Source organism: Chaetodon trifascialis, chromosome 23, assembly GCF_039877785.1.
Source record: "Chaetodon trifascialis isolate fChaTrf1 chromosome 23, fChaTrf1.hap1, whole genome shotgun sequence".
In the NCBI taxonomy this organism is placed as follows: Eukaryota; Metazoa; Chordata; class Actinopteri; order Chaetodontiformes; family Chaetodontidae; genus Chaetodon; species Chaetodon trifascialis.
Window position 1 is genome coordinate 17222140 of NC_092078.1, and position 15957 is coordinate 17238096.

A 15957-nucleotide genomic window follows, 5' to 3' on the forward strand; every position below is an offset into this window, starting at 1 on the left:
CTAGACTGCTTTAATGGGTTTACTGCATTGATGAAATATTGACAAGGGGGCTGGAGGTGAGACCCAGGGACAAATGGCCCCCGTCGTTAGAAGGAATGCATTTCCTCCTTTCTCCACACTGCTCTTCGCTCCACTTTTAAAGTTGTGCATGTGTGGCTGTTGAAAAGGCCCCTTCACCCCACTGAACAGCACTGTTCAAAAGAGGTCCTGAGTTTGCTCTTTAAGCCCATAGATGGGGACTAAGAAGATCCTTTTGATTTTCTTTTAAGAATAGACCTCTTTTCACAGATGGTAATGCCAAACCGCAGGGTGGCATGCATGTTTTCTCTTGTGTAAAAAGCAGAGGATTAATCTTCATTTGACCTCACTGCCTGGTTTTTGCTCACTTTGTTGTTTGGCACTATGCATTGTAGAAGTTCTACATGTTGTCTAAAGCACCGTCCAAAGTCCACTCAATGCAAACAGACAGAAGACAATATAATCACAGTAGCCACACTGAACACTGCTCAGAAAAGATGAGATTTAAAAATAAATAAATAAATTAAAAAAAAAAATCATATTTTGGATAATTGAGTTATTATCAGGTGTATTTGCTTTCAGTTGTTACCACAGCAGCACAGGTCCAGGTCCATCCTCAGACAGCAGGATTTCTCATTGGCCAGTTTTGTCCTCGTCCTATTATGCTTGCCCACTGACCTAAAGTGGGATTTCCCTCTACCCTGCTGCATAATCCTGAGAGCTGAAGTTTTTTCTTTTGTATCTTAGATGATTCTGTGTAATTCTGTTCTAACACGTTGTTGGACGGAATTTCTTGTTTTTTCGCACAGGACTTAACTTGCCATCATACCGGTGAACATCATGATTTAGACAACTAGCAACCAAAAAATGAATGTTTTGCTTATTGTCTTTTGTTCTGCAAGATGTGTTCATACGCATGGCTTTAATCCACAGGATGGTTCCAAAGGAAGCTGTACTACCCTTCTTACCACCGCCACAACCACCAGCACCAACAGCAGCTTCTCCAAACTCCACAAACCCTCCAAGGACCATAAAGACAAGCCTCCAAAAGACTTGAAAGAGCCCAAAAGTGCCTTCAGAGACTCTGGCTGGGAACCCAGCAAAGCCTCCAAAGAACCTTCCAGGAAACCCAAAGAGAACCAGCCACTTAGAGATATCAATCCTAAGATGGGCTTCAAGGAACCCAAGTCTTTGTCCAAGGAGCATCGGACTGATGGAATGAACCATGTGTCAGGGCCAAACAAGCGTCTGTCCATCCCTGAAGGTGACGATCACCTGACCAAAAAACGTAAAAAGGGATTTGGGGATGCATCAGGGAAGCAGACGTCAAGCTTAGACGCTCACCATTTGGATAAGAAACTCTTGAAGGATAAATCACAGATGCGAACAAGTAAATTGCGACAGGAAGGTGATGAGGCAGAGCGCAGGAAGGTGTCGACACTACCACCATTCCAGGAGCTGGTGGACCCCAATGACTCTGACATGGAAGACCAGTCTACCAAATCAGATGTAAGTAGTACATCTTTCTAGAATCTTTTTGGACTTTTAAATATTATCGAAACCAAGAGTCACAGTTGTATGTTAACTATTTATGCACATAGCACCGGAGCTGCAGAGGATAAAAGTTTTGTAGCACAAGTGTAAAATGTCTGTTACCAAATCTAAAAACAACCACAAGTAGTGCAGTTCATCACTTAAACAGGCATGTGACTGGCAGAGGACATGAATGCTGCATACAGGGCACCATCCAAACCTTTACAGGAAATGTTTTCAGACAAATATTTTCTTCATTTGACCATAGAGGTAAATTGCTGTACAAAACGCCTATATTACACTTCAAATGAGCAGAACAGATCTCAGTGAATTTATGCCATCATACATACAATATCATTTCATTTTGTGCTGCTTTTGGATGTCCTAAGGCAAGAAATCCCAAAACCAAGCAACAGGGAATAACATTTCACAGGCATGAAGTTATTTTGCAATATTTTACCCTTACAAATGTGTTGAATTTGGTACATGACAATAAGTTGTCCTTATTTCAAGATAACATGACTGTCCTGATACTAAATTAAGCTAATTTAACCTATGTCAAATTTATTAAAAAAAAGGAAAACAAAAGACAATTTTTATTAAAGGTATACATCAGTACGATGTTGTAAATGATATCTATCCTATTGTGTATTTTTCATCTCTCTTGTATAAACATGCAGCCTTAAATTTGTTGATTATTATGTATTATGTTATACTGCTGCTCTACAGAACCCTACTGATAAACTGGATGTGCTGTTTATATTTTTACAGCAGTGTGTGCATGTGTGTCTAAAAATAAGTACATGTCAATATATAAGTGCCCTTTACAAGACTCAAGCATCATATTTAGTATATGTATACACTTACAGCAAGGAGACCCATGTTCCTTTTAACATGATGGAGGTTTTAGAAGCAGCTGACTGGTACTTGTACAAGTCCAGCATATTGAACTCTGATTTGAGCTTTCAGACCACTTAACTGGAAAAAGTGGTGCAGGGAGGGGTTGTGGAAAGGTATCCAATTCTTCCAAGGCTTTAAGGGGGAAGATCTGTTGGTGGTCAGTCCTTCCTCTGCGTGGAAGGGCTATAAAATCAAAGAACCAGCAGCAAGAGAGTATTCTTTAATGGTGGTCTGGTGGACTCCAGGGGGTTGGACGGTAGAATGGGAGAGAAGGGGTGTGCACCAATAAACCTTGTGGGAGTTCAGCTGCGTTTGTCTGGGTGGCCTGACAGGAAGTGGCCAAAACTGAAGTACAGTTTTGTTGCCTTGTTGACAGCAAATGATTTTTGTCCACTTAAAATATGTTCATATTGGAAATAATTGAATACAGATCTAGTATGTGCTCACTTACAAACTTCTAAAGTGTTCCTCTGCACCTCCACCTCAAGAGAAGGATTAGAAAAACTGTCTACAGTGGCTCCTTTCATGTATAGGCATTTGACTGGGTTGCCTGGTCTGCGCACATTTGGTGGGGAACCTTCCCATAAAGAAGGGCTGTTTTCAAGCGAAATGGAAGACAAGAAAGATTTATGGGTTTACAACACCTGAGGAGAAAGGGGGGACGCGGCAGTGAATAGCATGGAGTTCCCCTTTAATCCTTTCAGCTTTTGAAAGAAGAAAAAGGGTGAGCGTTTGTGGAAGAAAGGTCTGAATCCCCCTGCTTTGAGCAGTTTCATTTTATGTGATGGTGTTTTCATTTCTATTCTCAAATGTTTGTGTAAAGCGTGGGTCTTTATGTATGGTTCTCTGTCAGGATAGCTTGTTTAGCCAGGGGAGTGCTACTTAGCACTAGCAGAATCTGTGTTTTTGTCTGCACTGTATGTAAATGCCTTTCAGTTCTCCCATAGAGGGACTGGGGGTCGAGTTGGTTGTAAAGGGGATGCGGGGTGACAAATGCCAGGTGTTTGACTCTCCCCAGGCTAGCAACCCCGGTGGCCGACACAGCGCGCCGCTCTCATTTCTCATGTGACCACTTGTTTGATCTCAGTCTTTTCCACTGAGCACTGGGCCAGAAACAGCAGAGAGGAGGAAATGTGGAGTAGGTAATGACATGAAGGGAAGTAGGCTGGCGTGTTAGCATGAGAGCCTGGTTTTTAGCACACTGGATATGGTCACAGGCTGAGTGTAGATGTGTAGATGGCTTTTTGTTCAAATCTTCAGGTATGTGATATTACAAGGATGACTCATGTAATATTATTGCCAATGTTCAAGCACAAGTTTGATTGACGGTGAATTAATGCACATTTAATATCTGTAATTTGTGCTGCAAACCACAGCAGTGTCAGTGTAAATGAGTTGGCTTTGTTTGAATGAATCCACAGTGTCAAACTGAAAGGCTTCTTAATTCACATTAAAATAGTTTTGTTTGGACAGCCCCTGCTGGATCACACAAGCAAACCAAATAGTCTTGGTCAGTATGGTCTTGTTTGCTGGCATTTCTTTTTGGCTGTCCTAACTGTGCCAAGAGTTAAGGGATGATGCCAGATTGATGCCAGAGACTCTGACTAAAGACTATTTATTTTCTTTGAAGAGGGCAGCTTTGGTGGCTTTGAGTGAAGCAGGACAAAAGCCCTAAAAGAGGAGCGGTGGTAAGATTTATGGCACCCTGAAGAAGCTGTCCCATAAACCAACAGACCAGCTGTGTGTTGTTTGTAGGAGGTGACAGCCATTGAAGTCACTCTGCCTTTTGTCCTCACTCCTCTTTTTCTCTCTGGTTTCTGCTGGAGGTACCTTTATCGCCACTTTTCTGTTTTCTTGTGCCGCTTGCAGCCTCCTCTTTACACTAATATTGAGGTGCATTTTAAGCTCCCTTTAGACCGACACAGTGACACACTTTAAACCCACATTTCCACTCGATGTGAGTGGTTGACACACATCATGCAGCATGGCCTCCCAAGCCTCCTCCCAACTGTGGTCAGATGCTGCTTGGCTTTTGGAAACAAGGCTTTCCATGACATGTGTGAATTTCACTGAATAATGACTTTTGAATTAGGTCAAAACGACCAAGTATGTGTGCACTTAGAAGGAATTTGACTCTGGTTTAAACATTGCACGCAATGTAGTGTAACTATGTGTAATATGAGAAAACGCTGCTTGACAACAGAAGTTTGAAGAACTTGTAAATCTTTGGGATCTTCATTGTAGTTCTGCTGTATTTTTCACGCTTCAAATGCACACAATCTGAAAAAACGCAACATCACAAGTAGCTATTAGAGATGTGCTGCTACACCGGTTTACTATATTTTGTGGTGAAACATTCTGATGCCAACAGTAACAAAGCCGCTAACCAACTTTCTATTTCTGTGCGTCTCACTGGTTTCAGAGGTCGTCACAAATCCAACACTCCTGCGTCCATGTGCAGTTTTATTTTGATTTTCCACAGGTTTACCAGTCAAACAGATGCAGAGCAGCCACAGCAGGACCAGTAAACCAGGCTCCTTGTCTGTTTAGCTCTAACCAGCCTGCATTTTAGGTGACTGACCAAGAGGAAAATCCCTACGTCAAGATCGCAGTTGTCATGTTCCTCCTCTCAACTGTGGTAGTGGTTTTTGTTAGTAGTGTTATGGAGATGGTGTACAGACAGGCAGGTGGTGCTAGTAACCTGTAAGAGCCCAAGATAACTTCACTGCAGTCCATCACTGTTATGGTCTAATGCTCTGCCTTTTAACTGTTAATGCCCAGCAGATGACAAAGCAGATTTCTTGCACTCCAGAAAGTCTTACAGACGCAAGCGTTGGACCATCAACTGTGAAAGAGGCAAAAAAAAGATTACACAAGTCCATGAATTTTACCATCAGAAGGTTTGAGGACCGCAACATTGCAAATAAAGTGAGGACAAATGAGGCTTGTATGTCTGGTACTCTTCATTGTTTAGCTGCAACTCCTGATTATTTTCTTTTTGATTCATTTGTCAGCTGTTATCTCAATAAATTGATTAGCCATTTGTTTAGTAGAATATCAGAAAGTTATGAAAAATGTCCATCCCAATTTCCCCAAGGTGACGTGTTTGAAGCTCTTGTTTTTGTCCAATTAACAGTCCGATACTCAAAGTTATTGAGTTTATTATCATAGAGGAGCGTAAAACAGCTGAAACCAGAGAATTTTGTCTCCAAAAGTGACTCAAACTGAGTATCAGTTATCAAAAGTTGTCGCAGCTGTGCTGTTATTGTTCTTTCTTTGTAAGTGTTGGTTGTCCTGGTCAGTATAGATTCAGTTGTGAAACAGCAGTTATGGTTGTTCGGTTTGTTACAGTTGTCCTTGTTTTGATGTGACGTCACATGTGCTTGACCCGTCTCAATGGACAGCCCCTGAAAGTACCTGCAGCACACTGCGGCTTGTATAAACTGAAAACTTGCCATTTAATAAAACACACACATAGCATTTTGGAAAAAGGCTGTAATTAAATGAAACGGTTAAATTAAGAAACACATTGACCATTTTATAATAGAGCATTAAGAAACACACTGTAAGAGAGATTGAGGAAAAACTGCACTTCATTAGTAGATTAATTGACCTCCCAGTGATTCCACAATTTCTTTGGCAGTTATCCCAAACCACAGCACTTACAGCTGGGCAAAAGGCAGGGAATAGCATTCACTTTCAAGGCTCTTCAGCGCTGTCAACAAATCAGGAGCCAGATAATCACATCTGACTGTCTGGATGTTCATTTCATCTGCAGCCAAGACTGCTAGCATGAGCTCCTTCTTCCCCTGAGCACTCACACTCTCACACTGCATCCATGTTGAATTTTATGTGCTGTGAAACTTCCAAGAGGATGGAGAGCAACAAATGATTCTGTATCAAAGTGATCAGAGGTAGCCAGCGGAGGACAGAGTGTTTGGTTTTCTAACTAGCTGGTTAGGTACTGTGATACCTCTGTCATACGACAAGCATGCACATAACCCACATTAAACTGAGAATTAAAAAAAAGAATGACTGTGACTCCGCTGTCTCCTGCCTGCAGCTCTGATTGCTGCCATGTGTGCGAGCTCATTGACCGAAGGAGTAAACATTTTTTCTCAGAGCCTTTCCTTTTTGTACACCATTTCCTACAACTGATGAACAATTTCACTTGCGCGGTGCATTTCTGGTCGCTTCCCACTGTTGGAACACACGTGGTGATTTCATGTATTTCCTCTGCTCGTTTCTGAGATGAGTCAAGCAGTGAAAGAAAATATCAGCTCATGTGAGAGCGCAGTGAAGGCGATTCCTGCAGCGTGCCTGTCGATGCTGGAAAAGGGGGTCTTGAAAAGTCTCACAAAGTATTGGATTCTGTTGCCTTAAAATGGCTTTAGAAGGAATAAAAGTCTTACATGTAACACCTTTAAAGTTAATGTGAGATTGGTGCGACAGGTATTGTCAGCAGGTCATATTCCCTTTTTCTGTCCTTAAACAACACGAGTCCCTCATTTAACACTGAATCAGTGATTCAGACCTGCATCCAGTTGGCACAAATGGCTTGTTAGATATTTGTTGCAGCACTGTGCAGTGTGTTTGCCACTGTGTCCTGAAGACAGTCATGAGGCTGAAGTCAGGTGCCCGTTCGAAGCTTCGTCAGAGGAAGTGTCCTATTATGAGGCATGATGGTCTTCTGATATTTGCCAGAGAGTTCATGTGGTTTGCCAGAACAAGCACACAAGGAAGCCTGCCCACAGAAATATGAAGATTTTTCTGATAGCAGTGAACCAAACTGGCACAGATATTTCCTTGGCTGTTGTTCAGAACTTATCTCTGTTTCATTAGCATTCTCCCAATGCCTCTCTAAAAGTCTGCTATTACGGCCAACAGGCAGTTTGTGCAACTCTGCAGTGGCAGAAGTGCATGTCAGGAATGTGGAGAAGAGAATCTGTGCAGTGTTTGGAGCTCTAACCATTCTCTCACCTGTGCACACCTGGGATCCCTGCAGAGAGCAGATGTGGCCGACTGATTGGTGCTGTCTAACAGATCCAAAAACTGACGTTGACATTTACCCTTGAGAAACAGCCAGCTCATCCTGATAGATTCAAAGTCTCTCACTCTTTTTTTATGAGTTCTGTTACCAGAAGAGTCATTAAAACTCAAAATGTCTTGTGTTTGGACCTACAACCAAACCACAAGCCAGTCTCTGTGATGGACTGACGTGATGATTTGAGCACAGTCACACGCATGACGTTGAACTTAAACATTCCACACTAAATGCAGTGAGCGCTCTTATGCCTCAGCTCTGTCTCTGTGTCGTTTGCTGCATGTGTGCAGCAAATCATTAGGCAGAGTGATTTATGGGGTGAAGTGTAGACCTGAGGAATGAGCGGTAAAGACGGCCTGGCTCTTTTCACATGAAGCCGGTAGCACGGCTGAACTCTGTGCAGGTTTGCTGGATGGATGTTGGCCCTGACACTCGGAGACTTCAAAGAATTAGCGCTGACAAAGACAGACTAATATGCCACCTCACAACGAAAGCAGCACTTAAACTCACTTCAAAGTCTTCTGTCAGTGAGCCAGCTGGCTGCTGACACGCAGAAGTCTCTGAATGTGATGAAACCGTGTCCACGAGGGCTGAGCTGTAAGGCCAGAAGATAAATGCTTTTCTTCCAGAAGTCATATTAGTCCAGCTCTAAAAAAAGGTGGAGCCTGTTCCCATCAGGCCAATAGAATCTCTATCTACATTGTGTCTTTTATTTCTAACTCTTTTCCTTTCTCTTCTTCCTCCCAGTCTGAACAGCCCAGTCCAGCCAGTTCCAGCTCCAGTTCAGGCTTTGCTCCCACGCACCACAAACACCAAGGTAATTATGTGGAACATGCATAATTTCCAGCTGATTGGATGTTTGTTGTCCCTTTCAGTCAGTCGTACGCTGCATGTGGTGGTTTCAGTGAAACCTCTGGTTCAGTGTGTTTGGCTGAAATGAAAGGAGTTGAGTCAATGTTAGAATTTAAACTGCACTGTTATCCATTTTTTTTCTGACCGAACACACGGAGCATTGTTATCTGGCCTGTTTGCTCTGAGATTAAAGACACTTTAAGATATGGAATACCTGCTCACTGCATGCCTACTGGAATGTAAATAGAGGAGAGTGTGTTCAGACAAATGATGAAATGAGGGACTGCACTGCAAAGATTTGATCTGAGAAAAGGAGACTTTCTCAGAAGAGGCAGCTGAATTTGGGCCACTGTTGGAGGGGAAAAAAGTCAGCATTTCAAGGATTAAGTGAAAAAAAAAAACATTATACTGTTGTAAGAATAATGATGGAATTTTGAGAAAGCGTTATAAGTGAAAAGTTGTAAAAGTCTATTTCTGGATTACAAGGTGAGAATATTTAAAGTCAGAATGTTCTGTTTTTCAGTTACCTTTTCCCATGACTTTTTTACTCCATTCTGACTTAATTCTCAAAATATTTGGACTTTATTCAAAGTATTTATTCCACTGCAATCCCCAGATCTACTGCATGTATAGAGTGAAAGTTATCGTGATGATGATGATGTCCAGAACTATAGACACTAGAAATAAAAAATGTTTTAAATGCACTAGAAGTCCTCGGCCGGCCCAGGTGAGTCTTAAATGTATTGTTTGGTCCAGAATATGGGACATGTCTTTGCGTCTTTCCTTGAGGGTGACCACTGCTTGTTTGTCTAATTTTCTCTGGATGCAGTGGTGGACTTCATCATCAGGAAAAGGGTGGCTATTCCTGCCCCCACTCACACAGGTAACAGTTCCTCTGTGACCTGTGAGGCTCCCAGCATCCTTTGCACATCTGCATGGAGACTATTTTTCCAGCTTGTCTATATGCATGAAAGCTCATGCATCTCTCTGCAGTCATGTTCATGGGGTATTAGACCATGGATGTGGTACCACCCTCCAGAGCACTCATCACTGCTGAGCCAGCAACACACTGCACATGTGTCCTCTCGCACCCTATGATGACCTCCACTACACATCAGTGAGCCCCGGTGTTGCACAGGGTGACCCTTCATTACCATGAACACACACTGTCCCACACACACCGGCCTGCCTCCCTAAACACTCGCTAGAGCATCAAATGTGGATTAATCCACCACTGAAAATAGTCCCCAACAAATGCACACTTTCCTTCTGTTTCAGTAACGTTTGTCCAGCTGTTTTTACGAAACTATGTATTTGTGATCCATTTTTAAAGAAGTACACCTTCAGTGGGTTTGGAGCTGAGAGTCACAGACACGATAGGGAAGCAAACAAGTGCCACAAGGTCTCCTGGACCATCTCTGCATCTCACAGCATGATGCGCTGCCTTGTGCATGTTTTTACGTGTGCTTCATTGGAAATGATAACAAAAAAAAAAAGAAAAGAAATCAATGTCAGTGTGGTCTTCTGTGTTCTGCTGGCACAGTGCTGGGTCCGTTGCAGTCGGTCATGCAGGATCTGCACTCAGACGACAACGATGACGATTCAGAGGATGACGATGACAACGACATGGACTCTGACCTGGAGCGACCAGCGCACACACATCTCACACACCATCAACGCAGGTTAGTAAACAGTCACAACGAGCCAGGTTCTTGACTGACCTATGTGACACACATTTGTTTCTTGAAACTGTAACAGGCAGCAAACACTGAGGGGATGCAGAAGCCGTAGACTTCTGAACAGATGAGTGCAGTTGTGTGGGCTGTTGGGGAGCAGGTTTGAGAATTCTGGCGTGTCCTCACAAGCAGAATGGTGAGCTTGCTGTCAAGAACAAGTCTGTGTTTGGCATAGGGCTCTGATCACCGCATAGTGCGGAAGACTCCAGTCAGAACTTGTCTAAATTTATGCTTTACGCTCAATTTACTTCCCTGTACCCTTTCCTGAGTGCCAGGAAATATGCTTTCAGGTTGGCTATACCACTGCAGCAAGGGCGCCATTGCTAAATATATAAAAGAATAAATCAGTCTGCAGACTGATGATGGCTTAAACTACTATCCCGTTGATGCCAAGACATGTTGTTTTTAAAAAATTTTAGGATTTCTGGCCATTAAAGCTGTGTTATACTGCACGAAAGACTTTTTTTTGAGTGCTCCATTGTAGTCATAGCTGTGCAGGACTTGCATATTGCGCTGAAAAACAAATAGTGAGTAGCTTAAAAGCCAGATATTTTTCACAGGGTTTGGTGGAGATCAAGATCAGAGCCAGTCAGTATTCATCAGGTGGACACAAACACAACTTCAAACGACTGCCAATATCGCTCTGTGTCTGCAGGATGTGTTTGCTAACACATTAGCCATATCAGCTTTTTAAAGTGATAAGATGTCAGATGTTGTGTTTACAGCTTGTTCTGCTGCCCTCAAGCAGCCAAAAAAAATCAGTTATTTGATGGGTTTGCAAAAAAAAAACCTGACCTTCTCTAAAGCGTACTATATCACAGCGTAAAGTGACATTATGCCCTTCAAAGAGGTTTAAAGCATCTTCTGCTACACTGAAGACTTTGTTGTTTGTCTTTTCTCCTGTGACCCCCTCCAGGGTCAGTTTGAGTGATGGTAGTGAGAGTGACAGCTCCTCGCCCTCACCCCCATCCCGCAATGAAGCCCCACCATTAATAAAGACTACTAGTAACCAGGTGAGCTGATGTAATATCATGTATCAGGTATTTTGTCTGTGTAATGTATCGTACCACAAGGGGACCCCAGGTGTTAATTTGTTAAATTCTACGTCACGCAGAGTTTGACTCGATGTGTTTACTCTGTCCTCAGATACTGGAAGTGAAGAGTCCCACCAAGCAGAACAAGCAGGACAAGAACAAAAACCTAGATTGTGACAAGGTACGCAAGGAGTCTGTGTTTAGATTTTCAGTATAAAATGCGGAACATGTTGGCAAAGAATAGACATGTGAAACTGTCATATTTGTCCAAATTTAAAGCTACTTTAGGGGAAAACTGGCAGCTCTGTTGTTAACTTCTAGTTAGATTCATAATCTTATTTACTTTCTGAATCATATGGATCCTAATTTAAATCAAAATGTTGTCGCACAGCTGCTTGCGTTGATGTTGAGAACTTCGGCTTCTTGTGCTGCGTGGAAGAAAGGGGTTTTGTGGATAATAGATCATTTATATTTCTGAATGTTATGCATCAAGAACGTATCAAAAAGGTATTAAAGCTCGGGTATCATATCAGCGCTAGTATTGAAGCCTTACAGCTGTGTGTGTGTAAGACGGGAGCTGGGTCTTTGTGAAATGCTGCAGCCTGAGACGAGACGCTGGTTGAGCGTGTGTTCATGATCCGCGCCTTACGCCAGCTTTCTGTGTAAAGTGGCACATTAAAGCCAAAGTAACATCATGTTGCTCTGTGTTTCTCAGGCTTACCTGGATGAGCTGGTGGAACTGCACAAAAGACTGATGACACTAAGAGAAGGTCATATACTACAACAGGTGTGTACCATACACTGCGGTGGATCATCGCTGTGTGAATTGAAGGTGTAACAACTCCAGGCACACACTCCAGATTCAGCATGCTGCACCGCAGTCCTCTGAGGCAGCTGATGGTTGAAGCTGCTTCCTCTGCAGTGCTGTATTATTGTTAAAAAGGCTGGAACTCTACAGTCTCTCTAGGAAATGATGAGCTCTAGAGGGAATAGCTTGGTGTGAACGCCGAAGGACGACATCATTATGCCTCCGCGTTGGTGACAGTCGCTGCATGCATTATGTTTCCAGGTTGTCCGTCCGTCCCATTCTCATGAACGCAGCATCTCAGCAGCGCCCTGAGGGAAGTTCTTCACATCTGACACAAACACTCGGACTCAAAGATGAAATGATTAGAATTTGGTCATCAAAGGTTACTGTGACCACACAAAACACATTTTTGGCCATAACTCAGGAATTAATTTGCTAATTATGACACAATTTCCCACAAATTACATTTTATATCCAAAGGGTCAAAGGTCAGCTTCACAGTGACATCATAATGTTGTGTAAAAACACTTTTCTGTCCATGTTTCAACTCCATAACTCAGGAACAGAAGGAGACCATATTTCACGTTTGATCAGACACTGAACTGGTGACTCTAATCTTGAAACTGTGCTGCTTGTAAAGATCTTCTGTATAGATCTTCACTACATACATTATGAGCATCTTGGCTGGTTGGTGGAGGCAAACAACTGAGAGGCAGAAATTCTAGTTTTCAAGATGAACTGAGAATATTTTTCCTGTCTCCCTTCTCCGTAGTGCAGTTGAACTGAATTACTCAGACTGTGTGGGTGGATGGGTTGGCCAGAGATTGTGTCGCTGTTGTGTGCCATGTTTTTTGACTCTTTTACACTTGAACACTTTTCATTAAAAAAACGGAGTGCACCCAAAAGCTTCATTTGCATGATAAAATAGTAACAATGCCCTCAGCCCCCCTGTTTGGGTACAGTTTTGTAACTGTCACCCGTTTCCTCCCACTTGAGTTGAGCAGACCTGATAACGTCACTACAACTTTCCCTGAGTGTCTGTAAGGGGGTCTGATGGAGAGGGAAGCGCCACTCTGCTGTTTTGATATGATAAAAAGTTAACAAGTGGTTTGAGTGTTTTTGCTGTCGGTGAAAGGTCTAGTGCCGGCTGTGGGTCAGTTCCTCAAAGTTAAGGGCTTGAAAGCATCTGTGTAGTCAGCTGACAGAAGTCAAAATCACTCAGTATTACCTCGGTGATATCAATATTTTCATTTCATTACCTGAAGCAGGAGCTCTGAAGCACCATGTACTCGTGTGAAACTGTACTGCGTTAGCAAGTTGCTCAACAGCCAGCGTGAGACAACACACTAGCATGTTTGTGGTGGTCTTCCCTAACTGGTATGGACTCAAGTGACGTCACTTGAGGACATTCATCAGACTTCAGACAGCTCCAACTGGAGGCACTTTTTTCACAAATGCATGTACGCTGATGTATAAAATCAGTGGAGTTCCCCTTTAAATATGTCAGTAATGGGGCTATTTTGGTCAGATTTTCTAGAAACAGATTAACATTGAACGTTAGTTATAAATTAGTAAACACTGGTGATTATATTCTGGAACAATATTAGAACCACTGTCCAGTATAGATATATACAGTGTGACTTCTTAGAAACACAGAAAATCCAGAAACAAAAAAATAAGAAGAGATCAAGTACACATGGAATTTAGGAGACCAGAAAGATTGAAAAAACAGTCTACTGTTCGGTAAATAAGATTAGAATAAGTAAATTAATGCAAATTAAAAAGAAGATAGCCCTAGCATTGAAGTAGGTAAGCAGGCTGCCATATAATAAGAGATGCAGCATGGCGCATACAGCTTGTGATTAGGCAGACATCGTTCAAACAGTGACCTAATCTGGTGTTTTACTGGAAATTTCCTGACATAACATCATTTAGTTTATGTTTGGGTCATAACCAATGAAAATGACTACATCTCAAGTGTTCAGTGGATGGTGACGTCTTTAGAAGAATCAGTCCATTGCCAGTAAGAAAACAGTGAATGTAGTTGAGGTTTAGGCTGTGATATTATCACTGACATTCCTGCTTTATTATCTTCTGTGAAAAGTTACACTGACCTGCAAAGATTCAGATTAAAAAAGGAAAAAAAAAAATTGTATTGGCTAGCTTCCTGTAGTTTTCACTGATCTCAGCATCATATCGCTCCGCGCCTGATCTATTCGTCAGCTATATTGTTGCGTCGGATTAGAAGAGGAGCTGTGATCTGTTACAGATCCTCTGCAATCTGCAGCTTCATCTGGAAGCAATGAATTATTTGGTTAACCTCTCCCCACCTAAGAGACTGCATGTTTCTTGCTTATATTCTCGCGGTGTATCATATTACGGTATTAGTGGATCTTCCCAGCTGCAGCTGCCAAGTTCTGCCTCGCTCCCCTAACAAGACGTCTGGCTCCGAGGAAACAAGAAATCCCATCCAAAGCGGCGCACAGCTTTAACTTGCACAGTAATCAAGCTAATCTACCAGAGTTCACCAACTGGCTCCACTTCCTGTTACAAGAGATGGAAATGATTAACTCGCAGCCTCTCCTGTGCGCTGGTGGGGACCACATATGGAATCACAGAGAGCGCTGCAGTGCAGATGGTCCTCAGACCGTCGAGCATGACATGAGTTTGGTAGCTGTTTCCAGTTGAAGTGGATCCTAAACAGCGATGAAAATGAGCAAACAGGCCAAATCGACAACCACCAGACCAACACAAGGCACCAGAGTGGAATAAGAGGCGCGAGGCGCGATCGTCTGACTTAGATCTTCTCTGTCATGAAAACAAGCTGTAATTTTTCCCACATTTCTGAGAAATACACCAAGATATATAGTATGGTGTTGCTTGTGCTCCCCCAGGACTCCCAACCCCAAGCTTTCATTTCCACCACTGGTTACATGTTCTGAAACCAGTAAAACAGAGCAAAGGCGCATGAGGGAGGAGGCCATGGTCATTTTCATTACATTAGATTAGAAGCTTTGCCCAAAATGTAAAACACTTCGACCCCACGTCCAACCGGATCAAATGCGTCCACACACTCTTCTCTTTTTGCTCGTAAAGCAGAACTTCTCTGCTGAGCTGCCACTGTTTGTTTGTTTGTGTGTCTGTGTGTGTGGGTTTTATTTGAACTCCATTAAAGAAAAATGAGATTAAGTGGATTGTTAAGTTGGTTATTGTTTGCGGTGAGAGAGGCTGTGCACTGATGTTATTTCAGCTCCTTTCATTTGCTTGCTTTGGCTTCATATTTAGTTAATCGTAAACTGTTTACTTGCATATGCAATTAGCATTTTCTCACAGAGCTGTGATTACAGACAGAAACCCATGCTGTTCTTACCCACTGTGCTCTCTGCTCTCCAGATTGTGAACCTCATTGAAGAGACTGGACACTTCCACATCACAAACACTACTTTTGATTTCGACCTTTGCTCCTTGGACAGAAGTACAGTCAGAAAGCTCCAGAGTTACCTGGAAACCTCTGGACTGTCCTGAGGCTCTGAGCAGCTGGCTGCTGGATCTCTGTCTCCACACAGACTTTTGATTTTTCTTGAATAAACTCCAATTTTGGATGCAATGCAAAAGCCCCACTGTGGCTGGGTCCAGTTGCTGCGCGTCCAGCCTGCAGGTTGGACTGGGCTCTCTGAATGAAGAGGCAGTCCCGCTACTGAAACCAGAGCCGGGTGTCGTGGGGATGAGCCCTGTCGATCAGGAGATCACCCAGAAAGCCTTGAAAACTTCACATGATTTATAGGAAAGAAAAAGCGGCGACGTTGTTGCTCTTAATGAATGTGCATATTTTACCATGTATGTGTCTTGATTTGTTGTTCATTGTGACAAATGCATGGTCAACATTGCCTTACAACATTGTAAGTCTTATTTATTGAATTTAATTTGCAGGTGTGTGTGTGTGTGTGTGTGTGTGTGTGTGTGTGTGTGTGTGTGTGTGTGTGTGTGTGTGTGTGTGTGTGTGTGCGTGCGTGTGTGTGTACTTGAAATGGC

General features: G+C 42.7%; 1 protein-coding gene across 2 annotated transcripts in view; it reads left to right on the forward strand.

Annotated features, from left to right (window-relative positions):
* The window catches only part of mllt3 (MLLT3 super elongation complex subunit), a 47826-nt gene extending 31869 nt beyond the window's left edge, over positions 1 to 15957 (forward strand). The window contains exons 7-14 of one of the 2 annotated variants that reach the window (XM_070993854.1): positions 952 to 1527; positions 8243 to 8312; positions 9177 to 9230; positions 9891 to 10029; positions 11000 to 11096; positions 11230 to 11298; positions 11833 to 11904; positions 15319 to 15957. In XM_070993854.1, the coding sequence (XP_070849955.1) occupies positions 952 to 1527; positions 8243 to 8312; positions 9177 to 9230; positions 9891 to 10029; positions 11000 to 11096; positions 11230 to 11298; positions 11833 to 11904; positions 15319 to 15450 (1209 nt within the window). In that variant the 3' untranslated portion in view covers positions 15451 to 15957. The remainder of the gene's footprint in view (positions 1 to 951; positions 1528 to 8242; positions 8313 to 9176; positions 9231 to 9890; positions 10030 to 10999; positions 11097 to 11229; positions 11299 to 11832; positions 11905 to 15318) is intronic. The other variant, XM_070993855.1, reaches the window with a different exon arrangement.